The sequence below is a fragment of the Acanthopagrus latus genome, chromosome 15, assembly GCF_904848185.1.
Source record: "Acanthopagrus latus isolate v.2019 chromosome 15, fAcaLat1.1, whole genome shotgun sequence".
Classification (NCBI taxonomy): Eukaryota; Metazoa; Chordata; class Actinopteri; order Spariformes; family Sparidae; genus Acanthopagrus; species Acanthopagrus latus.
The window spans coordinates 19086759-19101699 of NC_051053.1; the positions used below are offsets into that span (position 1 = coordinate 19086759).

General features: G+C 38.9%; 1 protein-coding gene across 1 annotated transcript in view; it reads right to left on the bottom strand.

Moving 5' to 3' along the window:
- The window catches only part of arid5b (AT-rich interaction domain 5B), an 82367-nt gene that overhangs the window by 38906 nt on the left and 28520 nt on the right, over positions 1-14941 (bottom strand). Inside the window, exon 4 of the mRNA XM_037123352.1 lies at positions 7111-7341. Within this exon, the coding sequence (XP_036979247.1) occupies positions 7111-7341 (231 nt within the window). The remainder of the gene's footprint in view (positions 1-7110; positions 7342-14941) is intronic.

A 14941-nucleotide genomic window follows, 5' to 3' on the forward strand; every position in this document is an offset into this window, starting at 1 on the left:
ATACACAGAGAATGGACTTTGCAGTGAAGAGGAGAGGAGACATCTTGTATGCAGCCAACTTGTGAAATATTTGTATATTCATATATTCTGGAATTTTTAATGAGGGGGAAGTAATAGACTATATTCTCACGGCGAACATGGGAAATGTTGTCCTGCTACTCCTATAAACATAGTGAATCTGACAAATAATCATGACTGAACTGCTTGATCAGCGACTGAAAAGACAATGTATAGTAAAAATGTGACTTAACAATAGCTTGGAAGTGGTCGAATGCTAACCTTGGCTAATAGTTTTTTAAAAAATGTTGCTACTGCTTGAAATGTGTCCCGATTTTCACTATCCATTGCCCTTTGCAGTTGCTGATCGATCAGGAATCAGTGAAGTGATGTCATGTGAAAAGTGTCTGTTGCCATGTTAAGGAGTTTAATCTGGCATTTATATTGCCTTTGTGTGTATGTCAGATGCACATTAGAAAAAATATTTACATGTATGCCTAAATATACAGGTAGAGGGGATCTTTAATATTATTTTGATACTATTTTTTCACAGGTTTCACAGTTTCGCTGCGGAGGTTTCAATGTTTTTTCAGAGTGTTGAGCATATGTAGCGTGAGAGGCAAAACCCAGAACATGTGAAGTCTATAAATTTCTTACTGCTGCTCTTAAGCTTGTGGCTAATGACTCGGCTCTTCTCTCATTTGGATTTTGACAGCTGATAGGCAGAGGACACTGTTTAGAGAAATTTTAGTGAGAAAATCAAACTGAAACTGTAAAAATGTGGAGATCAAAATTAGGATTTTAAAAAGTGTGGAGATCATGTCATGTTACGACCCTTACAACTGAAGTAAGACTCCACCTGCGGGGTTTTTCTTCGTCTTCTCATCAATTATCCTCAACCTTTGCACTGTAAATAACACGTTCTGGACCTTTGATTTGTCTCTCGCCTATAGCCAGATGCATGTTTATCTCATCTGTGCTGTTTGCTAAAAATAGATAAGCAGCAGCAATGCAAAGCAATACGTGTAGAGCTGGTGTGCTGCTGGTGACATAATAGGGATAATCAGGAAGATTGTGCAGTATTCAGCCAAAAAGTCATGCTAATGCTGCTGACGCCAGTCAAAGAAAGTGCTTTAGTTAAAGTAGCACTGTGGGATTGATTCTGTGTGTGTGTACCCAGTATATCAGAGTAATAAAAAAGAAGCATCCTGCTCACAGTGTGTTCAGCATGCCATACCAAGCTATATGCTGTGTAAAAGAGACTATACTGGAAAAATATCTATCTTTTATTTCATGTAAACATTTCATTTTACAGATGTGTTAAGACATGATGTTGTATCAGTGGACTTTCACCAGATGTTCATTTCACTGTTATACACAGTGAGTGTCATGATAATGAAATCTGACTATACAGCTACATTATGTACTCTTTCTTTCTCCTCAGAATTTCTCCTCCATGGCCTCTGTATACCATGACATATGGACGATGAAAAATTCATGGGCCGGTGGTTAACACAAATCTGCAGAGGAGATGGGAAAACACGAGCTTAGCAAGCAGTTTGCCTATTACATTAACAGACGGGGCTGTCATGGGACGATATTGGCGTATGCATATTTGATCTAATCTGATCTCACGTTTAAAGAGGGAGCGAGAAAGTGGTTCAAGTTGTGGAAACAATAACATCATGCTGTATGTTCATCTGGTGACCCAGCCCAATCAAGCTAGCAGGACTGAATGTTTCTAAAGATATTATCTACAAGTTAAAGCATGTTTACTGCTTTACAGATTTCTCTCCTCCTCTGTAACCAGTTTCAGTGAGAAGAAAGGAAATCTTTTTTTTCCCTGTCAAACACAGACATGCAGAAACATCCTCATACATACACACAAAGCACGACCAAATAAAGCCACAGATGTACAAAAACTAGCACGCACGCACCGCATTACAAAAATAGAATGTAAAATTATGTTCTTGATCGGTGCATCTGGACAATGTTAATATACTGAAGCAATAAATAGTTTTTTATACCCCTCCCACCCCGGAGGATTACGAAAAAGGATTCCAAAGGATTGCACTGAAAATGTTTCTTTTTAATAAAAATCAAACCAGCACTGAGTGAGAGAGATCTCAAACAAAACAAACTGAGCTGAGCATGAAAAATATAGTTTCTGTGCCAAGGAAAGAGACCTGGGGAATATAGGACAAATGAGAAAGAGCAAGAAGAGGAGGACGAGGGGGGGACTGCTTCTTTCAACTGCTTTGCTTCATGATTACCTCACTAACTTTTAAAATGCTGTTGATTTAAGCTACATGCACACATGCGGTGTTGGGTTTCTGACGGGGTGGAGAGGAAGGTCAGAACTTCAGAATCGGAGAAAATGGGAGGAATGTTGCTGATAATATTTTCCATGACAGATGCTCAGTTTAAATATATCATAAACAGCGCCTCTAGGTCGAGCTTACAAATGTTTATGTTATTGCTTTGTCGCACATACAGTATCCATGCCAAGTGAATGTGAGTAATACTCGAGAGAACCATGACAACTAATAATAACAAAACCTTGAACCTTGTCATTTGTCATTCAGCGCTGCAAAGGCCTAGCCCACTCGAAACTATTTCTGGCTTTTTCTCACAGCAGAGGAGCCCGGGTAATGCCATTATTATTATAGCACAGGAGTGTTAGTGAGACCTTCTTTATCTTAAGGTTTGTATAAGAGCTTCCTTTCAGTATGTTCACACAATAAGAGCTGTAAAGAATATCTGTCTTCTCTTTCTGTGATTGTGCAGTGGTGATGTTACACTCCTCCTGGCAAGAAATTAAATTGGGGACACAAAGTAGCCTGGGTATAATCAATCCACGCTGGCAGAGAATGCATGATAATTATAAACAAAAACTGTGTCATTCCCCGTGAGGAAAGCAGCTGCAGGGGTGACAGGCGATGCTCAACATAAATATGGATCACAGGACTAAAGACCTGGTAACTGACGCAACCGCAGTTTTCACTCAAGCTGGTTCAAAAGCACGCCACTGACGTGGATGAGAAAACATGAATATAGATGGGACTGGAAAAAGCGCAGTCTCCGACAAACATCATTGTCTTATCAGGGACGACCTTACATCACTGAGTAAAGTCAGAGCAAATATTGAGGATATCAGAGTCATTATGTACACAAGAGCGGCCGGACGTGCTGATTTTTTATAACTCACCGCCAAAATATTGAGATAAATAATAATGAGAGTAAACTAGACGTGTTCGGATTTTAAAAAAAAACATATACTGCTGACTACTATATGTTTTTATAAGATAAGACAAATCAGGATTATAAGGCGTTTGCAATAAGAGGTTTTATTGTTTTTGGTCCCTACATTTTCTTTGCTGGCTTTTGTCTTTAACAGTCACTGACTTTCGAAACTAAAAATAACAGAAATAAAACAACAGTCCCCTTTCATACTCATTCATACATTGCAGATACCAGCTGCCTAAATATGCGCATTTTTTTTCATTAAGATCCATGAATTAATCCCAGAGAAATGTACAAAATGTCCAGAAATATCCTATCCTGAATCTTAATGAACATCAGAAAGGATTTCTTGATCCATCCATGACCTCTTTCCTGTAGGTCATATTACAGCACAAAATAATATCTAATAATGCAATCAAACAAAAAGTCCAGTCAAAGTGCAGTTTTAGTCAAATGGAGAGAAAGAAATTGAGAGAATCTCTTATGTAGGTATTATGCCCTTCAGGGGATTACATGCTGTTTTGGTGAGTGTTTATGTGCAAAGCTCCTTTCCCTGATTTGTTGCCGCTGGTTTACTGTACATCACACTGAAAGCCCGACTCTTAACACACTGCTACTCTGTTGATTGTGGGTGGCACGTTTAGATTTAATTCCCCCTCCAACTCAGTGTTTCATTAAGTAACTTGCCACTGAAGTACCCAGTGAGCCTGTTGAAAAGATGTTTTAAAAAAGGTCTGTGGTCACCAATGAAAAGACGCTTGAACATTGATTCAGTGTTCATATTTAGACTGTATTTCACAAAGATCTGCAATACTGGTATTCATCTGCAAAATTTGCAAAATGAAGACAGGCTCCTATTTTTGCACATTCATGTATACTTGTCAAATATTACTGGGAGGGCAGGAATCAAACCTTCAACCTCCTGGCCGATGGACGGCCACTCTACCTGCTTTGCTCCAGCTTATATCGTTTTACATCTGTGACATTTTATGTGACACATCAACTGCGTACGCCACATTTCGCCTATCCATGCATTATGACTTTCACACTATCAATAGTCTCTTTTCATCCTACAAATAAAAAAAAATATCAAAATGATTACACACCTTTTTTTAAACTATATATTCAGCTGGATGAAAAGAGGGTGAAATAAGACTGAATATCAAGCAGTTTTCCAGTGGAAATCAACATTGAAATCACTACTTGTACTTCAACTTCACATTGGTATCTGGATAGGGATCTTGAACATCTTGCAGTAAAGTCAAAGTGTTCTATGTTTATTTCATTTTCCTCCCCGTACAATGATTGTACACAAAAAAATATGTACCACAATGTCCTTTCTGTAAGAGCGAGAACAGAAAAACCGTCATTGTGGCTGAGCCTGCACAGTGACAAAACCTTGACAGTTAAGAGTGAAATCAGTTAATCGCTGCCTCTCCACTGTAGTGCTGTGATGAATACATAACCGGAGCTACCAAGAATAGACTAGATTTTCACCAACAAGCTTTCATCTGATTCTGATGGCTACATTTCACACAATACTGTACCAACAGGCTCGCTGAAAAATCTGCTATGGCACTTTTTTTTTTCCTGAGGTCTCTCTCGTCTTCTCTACCCCCTGAGGTAGCCTGACACACTTTCATGAATTAGCCTAGACAAGACGGACGGCTATTAGAACTGCCACAGCAGATTTGGCTGAATCCAAAAGGTCAGAATTAGCATTGAGAGAAGCACAGGAGAAATTGTTCCCTCACATCAAATTTTAACTTTTTAATATTTCACAGCTGCACAGTATTACTTCTAACGTGTCCACAGTGCTGGTATTTAGCCTAATAAAGGTGAATTTAATATGGCGTTTATAGCTGCTTTTTGATACAGAGCCCGTAAATGGCAGGAGAACTTTACTCAGCAGTTGTGTATGTTTCCGAGTGCATATGTGCAAACATAGCGTGTGTGTGTTTGTGCCTATAAGTAAGACGCCCTTGAGGCTTTAGTTCACTTGGCAGTGTAATGGAAATTACTTGGCTCTGCTGTTTTGAAACAAATCACAAACAAGTCTCCCAGCAGCAATTCCAACAGAAATAAAAGCTTGCTTCAAACCTAGTAAACCTTCATGTGAATAACATTAGAAATCCTTAGTCAAAAAAAAGTAGAGCTCCCTTAGGCTCTGAAAATAAACCTTTAGCTTAAATGTGGCTCACAGAGGAATGGCATTATTGAGCCAACTGAATGAGCAACAGCAGCCACAGGATGTTAGCGTTACTATTCATAACTTATTTTCCTATGCCTAAAACCGTTTTCCCTTCTGGTCTCACCTCTGACGCTCTCTTAAAATGCAATTACCTACTGGCAAATTTACAGGAAAAGAAAAACAATGACTTTTGACCAGAGGAGCCGTTACTGTGAATGTCAAATTGATGCTGCACAAGAGCCCGCTGAGCAGCACAGTGCTACCGAGCAGAGGAAATATAAAGAGAGATGAATCACATTATTCCTTTGTTTTAGCCCAGCTTGGGGTTAATAAAATGTGTGGATTCATGAGCGGCAGGGTGAGCACCGTGAATGGCAAATAGACATGTTCCAGCACTTCAAAATTCCTCACTGGAACCACAGAATGCTTTTCATAGGTGTGACTGGTGAGGGTGTTTGAATGGCGGTCACTTGTGCGCGTAAACAGAGAGACCTGCCTGGGGACACATGAACTGAGACTAAATAAAAAGCATATTAAAAGTGAATGATGGTCATTTGTATTGTATTGAATTTCTAATCTTAGTCTTTCAGTCTTAATTAACTAAGCTAGACGACCATCGATTAGAAGTATGTTCCGTTTAGATGAGCAATAAAAGGACAAAAAGGACAAACAGAAGAGTTATAATAGAAACAATAGGAGTCATGAGTAGATGGGACCACAGCACACAAACTAATGATCTCCAAACAAAACTTAATTAAAACTTTGGAAAAATGAAGAACTGACTTCCTTATAATGACTCAAACAACAGATATATGAATTCCAGTTTCCGTTGAAGACTCTGTCTTTTTTTACATCATTATACAGACAAATGACTGTTGCAGTAAAAGCCTTTCTTAGCTTAGTCAAGTGAAAACCATGTTTATCCAAATTTTGTGATTACATTTTTTTTTACCAAATAATATATCCAGTGTCCATGATAATGATAATACAATATCGATGTATTGCCCAGCACTAATCTAGAGCCACAATACACTCTACACAACTTTTTTCACACATGTAGTAGCTGTCCCTGATGTCCACAAACAGATTTTGATGGGGAAAATAGGTGGACATTAAAAATTAATTAGATTATTCAAGAAAATGCTTTTCCAAGACGGTGTGAATAGAGCTGTTTTTCTCAGCTTGTTAAAACACAGCTGTTTTGAAGATAATTGTGTTTTCACAGGATAGCAACTGCATTTGGCTTTGCAACCCAAATATTACAGTAACTTCCACTGCGTTTCCCTTTGGTGGTCTTCATTTTGATAAGCAGCTCTTTCAGAAATTACAATTTTAAATGGACTCAAGCACATTTACTCAATGAAGCACAATGGAGCTAAATTGCTTGGCCCAAAAAGTGCAAACACTGTCCATTTTCCACTAAAAGCAGACTTGAACAAATGGTTAGGGTAACCAAAATGACATAATTGAAAGTTTGAGATGAACCGTGCTGTGAAAAGTAGCTTTAAGTGCGTGATTACATTCAGGGCTCAGGACATGAGGAGTTTGATGTTTCATGGGGCCATGTGTAACACTCCAAATGCCATAAACTGCCATGGTAATGGCTGCTGGCATTTCAGATGAGCTAATATGATAACTTATCTAAAGGCTACAATCAAATCTCCAGCTGCCACACTCACCAAACTCGTCACAGATGCTCTCGTTCTGCAGGAGGGTGGGGTGTTCAAAGGTGTCGCGGCAGTACAGGATCCTCGTGCTCCCGCCCAACGCAGCGATGCCGCCCAGCGCCAGCACTGTGTGGTCTATGAGCAGAGAGGACGGCTGCTCTCTGAGCCGCACCAACACTGAGCGGTAGCGGCAATACTGGGGGTAACTGAGGACCAAAACCTTCCGCCCGTCCTCTTCCTGGCCTGAAAACACACAAAATACAGACACACAGTTAAAAAGGTCCACAGAGTTTTTATCATATAGTTAAATTTGACATTCAGTAGGGAAAGTTATGTAGGGAAATGGAGAACGTTTTGTTTTTCAAGTGCCCCTGTAAGATTTGCAGAGAATGGCAGCACTTAATTTTACACGACACATTCACTCTTCCATTTCTCTGCAGGTTTTACTACCATATTCCCTCTCATACATCATTCTTTGGCTACTATTATATTCTGACACATCTACTGCCAGTGTGCTCCGAATATGATCCTTTTGCTCTTTACTGTTGGCAAGAGTGCCTGAAATGTTGGAGATGATAGACTTGAGGTTTGTCCTATGACTTTCTGTGATTACTGGATAAATCTTAACAAGGTAAACATGGGATTAAATACTCCAACACCACAAAAACTTTTCATGAGAAATCAAGCCAAAACATTCTTTCATTGTTATGATTTTTTCTGGAGAGTAATACATGTTTGCTATAGATTAATTTGCCAAGTGCCAAGCAACACCCTGCTAATATAGTGTAGTATTAGGCACATATCTTTACATATTTCCCTTTATATAGTTGTCATTTGTCATAATTAAAGGAGACATATTATGCTCATTATCAAGTTCATAATTTAATTCTGGGTTACCACTAGAAAAGGTTTACATGTTTCAGTGGTCAAAACATGCATCTGTTTTCTCATACTGTCCAGTATCCAGTGCTGCAGAATTGTACTCCCCCTCTGTCTGAAACGCACTGTTAGCGCCTGTCTCTTTAAGGACCCCCCACCTGAATACCCGGTCTGCCCTGATTGGTCAGCTAACAGATGCCTGACCCAGCCCTGCTAATGACAACAGAGCAGCTGAGCTAAAACAATTCTGACATGCCAAACTAGCCGCTCAGGGTAAATTATGCAAATGTGTAACATGGTGACATAGTGTGATGTCATAAAGTCACAGAATTAAAGGTGAGACTACTGATGAGGCATTTAAGGAGCAGTGTTTCCTGTGGGAGATAAGGAACGTCTGTTGGTGCAGACTTTGCCCTTTTTAACTATCAAGATCTTTCACTGAAGGAAAGGTGAAAATAAAAAACGGGAAAACGTAAAAGCATAACATTTTTATCTGTATATATTTTAATTTCCTATTATTGATTCTGTAATTTCTCTGTGTTGTGACATTTATACTCTTCGAAGGAGCAACTTTAAAGTAACCTGATTTCCCTCTTGTGGTTCAAGTATTTCTGATTCTGAGATCTGTGCTTCTCAGGAAATGCATCACATTAAGGAAGCAACATGTTCAAATGTTGCTGTATCATTGTGACTTCTAAATAGTTCTTATGACACCCTTTTCCTTGTTGTAATTACACATTTCACCAAGCTGACACAACACCTTTTCATGTGTGCTGCACTGTAAACATGCAAAGTTGCTGGACTGCATGTTTTAAATCGCTGTCAGTGTGACGAGAGGAATGTCAAGTCGCAGATACATGCAACTTTGATTGAAAAGCAGGTCGAAGTGGAGTTTATCATGCATGTCGCAACCATCTAAATGCATACATCTACATACACATGCTGGCAAAATTCAATATCTAATAATTTATAAGAAAATGTAACACTTAAACCCAAACTGTGTGATAGTTTCCCATCATACTTTAAGTCTATGGAATCTAATTTGTCTGTATCTCTGTATCAGGCACCGCCTATTCAAAACAAAACTCACTGTTCTTTTCTCAAGAAGTGATTAAACCTCTCATTCCAGACACACTTCACCAGCACACTGGGTGTGTTTTTACGATGTGGGTTTGCAATCAATATCCCACACATAACTTATAAATCCAAGTATGACTTATGCATCATCACCTGTGACAACTAACTGACAAGAAATTCTCTTCAGTTGTTTGGAAACCTCTAGACAGGAAGTAAAGACAATAAACTGTCATAAAAGCCAGGAAAATCTGCTGATAGACGAATCAAGCAGTTAATATCATACCATGTAAGAATAAGGCTGACAACAGCTACATCTACTTAGGTACAGCTGCTCCAGTGTGCCAACATGCTCACCAAGTCTTATTTTAACATATTATCATGCTGACGTTTGCTAATTAGCACCAAAAGCTGTTGAAATATGTCAGTCTGGTACAAAGTAGTAGTCTAGGACTTCCATCTCTAGCTGATATAAACATCCTAAAGTGACGCTTGCATGGTTAAAAAAGAAAGTATCTTGTTTATTATGGTTGATAACAAAAAGATAAAGTCATACAGGAATAAAATAAGTGCTCTGGATCGTTTTTGTATCTATTAACAATAAGCATTCTTGACATTTCCCCTGCATAATCATAGCACAGACTATAGAGTATATTTAATTAAGTGTAGCCTCTTTATTTAGCTTGTATGAAAAACCTCTCTTCTCACAGTGAATTATCATCTATATGTGGATGTTATGCAAATAACAGAGCATTAAGTGTCAAAGCTACAGGTTACCGAGGCTGATTAAAACTGTACTTTCTATGCAGTCCTGCTTAATTATAGCAGTATCTCCCGCCACACACAAATAGAAACATAATCTACAACAAATTACATGCTCGGCTATATTCTTCATGTAGCAGGAGATGGAATTAGTTAAACAAGGCACTTTAAGAAAGAAATAGGTATTTGAAGGTGCAGAAGAGACATTTCTTGTTTGTTAAAGAGGATTTTGGATCCAGTGATTCTACTTGATTACTTGGCAGAAAATATGTGTTCAGCAGATTAGTTTTGTCTGCTTATAATGTTTAATGCGCCTGATATAAAACAAGCCTAAAATTCTGCCCACCATGAACACACAGAGAGAAAATGATCAGAAGTGAATCTAGGTAGCTGGTATCTAGGAGTGAGAACAAAAGGGAATTACTGGGCCTTGGTGGAGGTATGTGCTCTACTGAGTGACAGTCTAGTTATGTCTGTCAAATATTCTCGACCGGTTATATAAACAAAATTGTCCTGACTTGACTGCTATGGCGATAGCATGAGGATGAAATTACCTCAGCAGAGGTAATACAACACAGTACAGGACTGCACAATGACTTAAAAACACAGGCACATTATGAATATGCAGTGTTTGTTAAAGCTTTCGTCACTGTCACATTTTGTAGTTAGAGAGTGTTGTTTGAAAGAAGAGAGCTAATATTTTTCTCGCTAACAAAGCCGACTACATGGTTCAACAGTTGATGAAGCAGAGTCAGGCAGTTTGAAACACATTTTGAACATGAATTATTCACTGTCCTGTCTGCTTTTACAAAGCCCTTGGATATGACATTCATGGGGAATTTCTGCTGCGAAGTTAATATTTCAGAGGTGGCTAACTAGCAAGCTTTTCACCTTCCTAAAGACAAAAAACAGGCAGTTTGAATGGAGCTATTTAAAAATGCATTTCCCCCTTTTTTGGTGTTATTTTATCAAGCTGGAGGCTGATAGCATCACTGCCTTGTGCAGCAGAAACAGGGCAGGAAGGACACCATTCATGGCGTATTTACAGCAGCTGCATTCCCGACAATCAGCGTAATTAGTTGCACTGTACTCCAGTATGACAACCACTTCAAAAGAAATTATTAAAACCATTCAACCAGTGCACATAGACACACAAACACAACCACACACATGCACAAAAAAGACAGTCTATATGCAGAGAAAGTCGCCACAAAGCCCACGGATGTATAAACACACCTATTCCTATTCCTGCAAACATATCACACACGTACATTCATCAAAGATTGCAGCAGTTGTCGTATGCAATTACAGCTCAGAGGTAGAGCAGGCTTTGTTTCCAAATGTCAGGGATTTTATTGTAAGCGGTCACCGTCAGACCTGCTCTTTCTCCCGAGGACCCTCACAGCATTTCACTTGATTAGATTCAATTTGGAGAGAGATTAATGCCGCAGGGCATTAATAACTGTACAAAGGCGTCGTGAAGTATGCATGTCGGTCTGTGTGTGTGTGTGTGTGTGCGTGTGTGTGCCGGTGCGTGTAATGTGCATCGAATGTACGTACACTTTAAAAATTCCTTTTGTTCTTACAGCACGACCTTTCAAAATAAAGGACGTCCTTATCTTAGTGTAAGCTTTCTAATTGGCTGCGGCTGCTTCACTGGAGAGCTGGAAGACATTATGTGAGAACATTATGCAATTTGTTTCTCCCTCTCTGGATCTCTTTTCTATTTTCTCTTTCTGTCTGTCAGACCTCTCCCGGTGCTGGTAGTATAGCGTGTTGATCAAACAGCTGCGGTGTGGGAGATTATTTTCAGAACACGCTGTAAAGCTCCTGACCTCATAAACTACAATAGTGTCAGGGTCATAACTGCTCCACGGGACAGCTGATGTTATAACCACTCAGCCAGTGCAGCACTCAATAAACTGCAATACAACATACAGTAAACTGATAAAGTAGACTAAACAGTTAAGTACAATGTTTAGTACAATATGTTCTGTACAAATGCATCACACTCAAATGGACCATTTTGCCAATACTGAGCCTGTGAAAACAGTTGTGTAATATCTTCTTGTGGCGCTTTCCAAAGTCTGACAAAAATAATCCTGATGACATCACTATGACATCATCAGGGTTATCTCAACCTGGGCTTGCACACCATAAAGTTATAACAGAAACCATGTGTTACAAACTGGGGGGTGTGGAGTATAAAGAAACATGAGGGTTTACGAGCCAAGAGAGCCCTAATGAAAGACACTATCAAGTTGCATTGTGGGAATTGTAGGATCTGGTGTTTTTTTAGCTTGACTCAGGCGCTATCAACATGTGGACGGGTATTTCCGAAAGAAAGCCTTTTCTATGCACCTTGGCCTTTTGTACACATATATACAGTATTTTAGGTCTCTGAGATCTGAGATTTCTCAATCTGTGCTATAATGTTCGCCTGGATAGAGATAGTTTTGTTTTAAAACCATGTTTACAAGATAACCATGCACACATGGAAAAAGCCTCATATGAGGGATTAAAAAGCAGAAATTTTCATCCTGTGCTGCTTCAATTTTGAAAATAAAGTAAACTTGTCTCACAACTTTGTATAAGTCATGGCTAAAATGCTAGAGTTCCCACTCATTTATTGTTGCACTTCGCTACTTTCCTTCGAAAACCACTTATCTCCAAAATGTTTTTTTCATGAGTTCAGAAAAACAGACATATTTTCGGCGTTTTGGCAATGCATTTCCCAGGTGATTCAGCAGCTTTTTAATTTTTTTTTTTTTTGGCTTAAGAAATAGTAGAATTGCAAATCTCAACATCCTTCAGTTTTATTGAACATTTCAAAAATACCAAATTGAAAAGGTTCATAACAATGAAAATGAAAAGAAAAAAAAAGATGAAACTACAACTATATACAATAATCACGGCAATGCAAACAAGACTAGAAGATTGTACTCTACACAGGTGAGTTTCATCATCTTTAATATGGTTTGTTTTTACTGCTTCAACTTGTAACTTTTATTGGTGTTGCTGTCGTCAGCAGTAGCACGAGCAGGAGAAAGTAGTACAACAAGGCGGCTGAAGACGCCTACAAGAAAACCACTGTGGACTGGAGCTCTGCCATGCAAAGTCATTTTGAAAATCAATTCTTAAAAGTCCTGGTGGCAAGTTGAAAGGAATGAAAGAAGGAGTGATATTAGCATGCTGTACATCGTCTGGCAACGGAATATTGTACAAACTGTAGACACTTTAAGGATGACTGATTTACTCAAGTAAAAAGTGCATTACAATAATGTAACCAGGATGTGACAAAGGCATGGATGAGTTTCACTGTGTCCTGAGATGACGGGATGGGGCTGATCTTACTAACATCCCCAAGATTCAAGAAGCGCGACTGAGCCAGTTTCGTAATATGCAAAGTAAAACGCAAACAGGAATCAAATTTTTACATTTTCACACACGAGCACAGCAAGAGTCTCGAAACTATTGAACTGCTTGTGCAACGAGGTCAGACCAATGATTACAATGTTTCTACTTAAGTTTTGAGTCATCCGCCCCCTGATGTCAGGAAGACAATTATATAAAATGGACAGTCTGTTAAACCCATTCATGGCCTGGAAAACCTTATAAATTTCATCAGTTTCAAAGAAGCTTTGTCCAGAGACACTTTTCTTTGTTTACCCACCGACACACACCGGTGTTCCAGATATTGTTTTGACTGAAGGTGGCATTAGAGAAACACAGTAAATCAATACAGTATGTTAGCGGTGTGGCTTTGTAGGATCGTGCTTTGTTATGAATCATGACCCAAGGGATGACACAGATGCCAAACACATGAAAGGGACTCAGAGAAAGCTATATCTGTTGATTTTCTGAAGACAAAAGCTTGCAAACATGTGTCACTCAGCAACATTACTCTTCCAGCACCTCTTCTAATCAAAAACTGCACAAGCAGAGATCGGGAGCAAAGCACTAACAAAGAACAAAAGGAGTGCAGAGCTCGTGTTTTTATACTTATTGACTTGAAGATGTCATTTGAAAAAACGTCAATGGCTTCTTTTTCTGAGTTGCAGTATTTCCTTCATACCGCTAGATTTGATTGTACTGATTTCCTGGCTTCCAGACAGCCATTGTTCTCCATTCACAAGAGTACAAAAAATCAACTTGAGAGACCTAAAAGTTTCTAATAATACATTCGCTAATCCATCACAGAGAATGAGTGAAATTCCTTCTTTGATGTTGAAGGAAACAAGGAAATTTGCGAATCGCCTGCCAAACAGCAACTTTTTAATGCAAAACATGATGAAATTTATATCATCTGTTTTGCAACATCTGGGTCTGCTTCCTGTCTGTCTCCCTCTCAAAATTACTCATGAGTGAGATGCTTTTAACAGCCGATTATTCTTTCTCGGACATCTTGGACACTCTTGTGTTTCCCCTTGAACACATCATCGCATTTCAAATAGGATAAATCAGTCAGGAAAATCCATGACAATAAAAATGATTGTTAGTCACAGTCCTGAATGAAACACAACCTAAGAAGATACACTTGTTGGAGAAGTAGCTTTATCAAAATGTCTGTGATGTTGCATACACGGGATTCACAGCCAATGTGCTAAAATATGTAACAGTAATCATATGGTCCAAATATTGCACTGATGTATCACACTACAGTGTAAGCGACACGACTGCAGCCCACAGCGGACTGGTAAAGTCATTAGCTGTCATGAGACACTGCACATTAAAATACAAATCTCACTCGACTCCAGCACAGTAAAAGCAACATGCTGTAATATGTGCACAATATTTTGTTCGGTAAATATAAATAAATCATATTTAACACAGGATGGTTCTGATATTTGTGTGGGAAATATTCCAGTGAGCCAGAATCCTCCTTTGAGGAAGACACGCTTTCCTCTCTTCACAAGCGAAGAGAAAATGTGGTGTAATGCATCCAGACTGTATATGGGAGAAATAAATATGATGGGAACAAGCTCTGACATCGCATTATACCAGAAAGAATTAAAGAATACTTTGTATAATCACATTAAAGGAAAAAATTCTGCTTCTCTTCCACAACAAGCCCGATAAATTACTCGTCTTAATCAAAATCTCAGAATGCCGCATACAACATGAAACT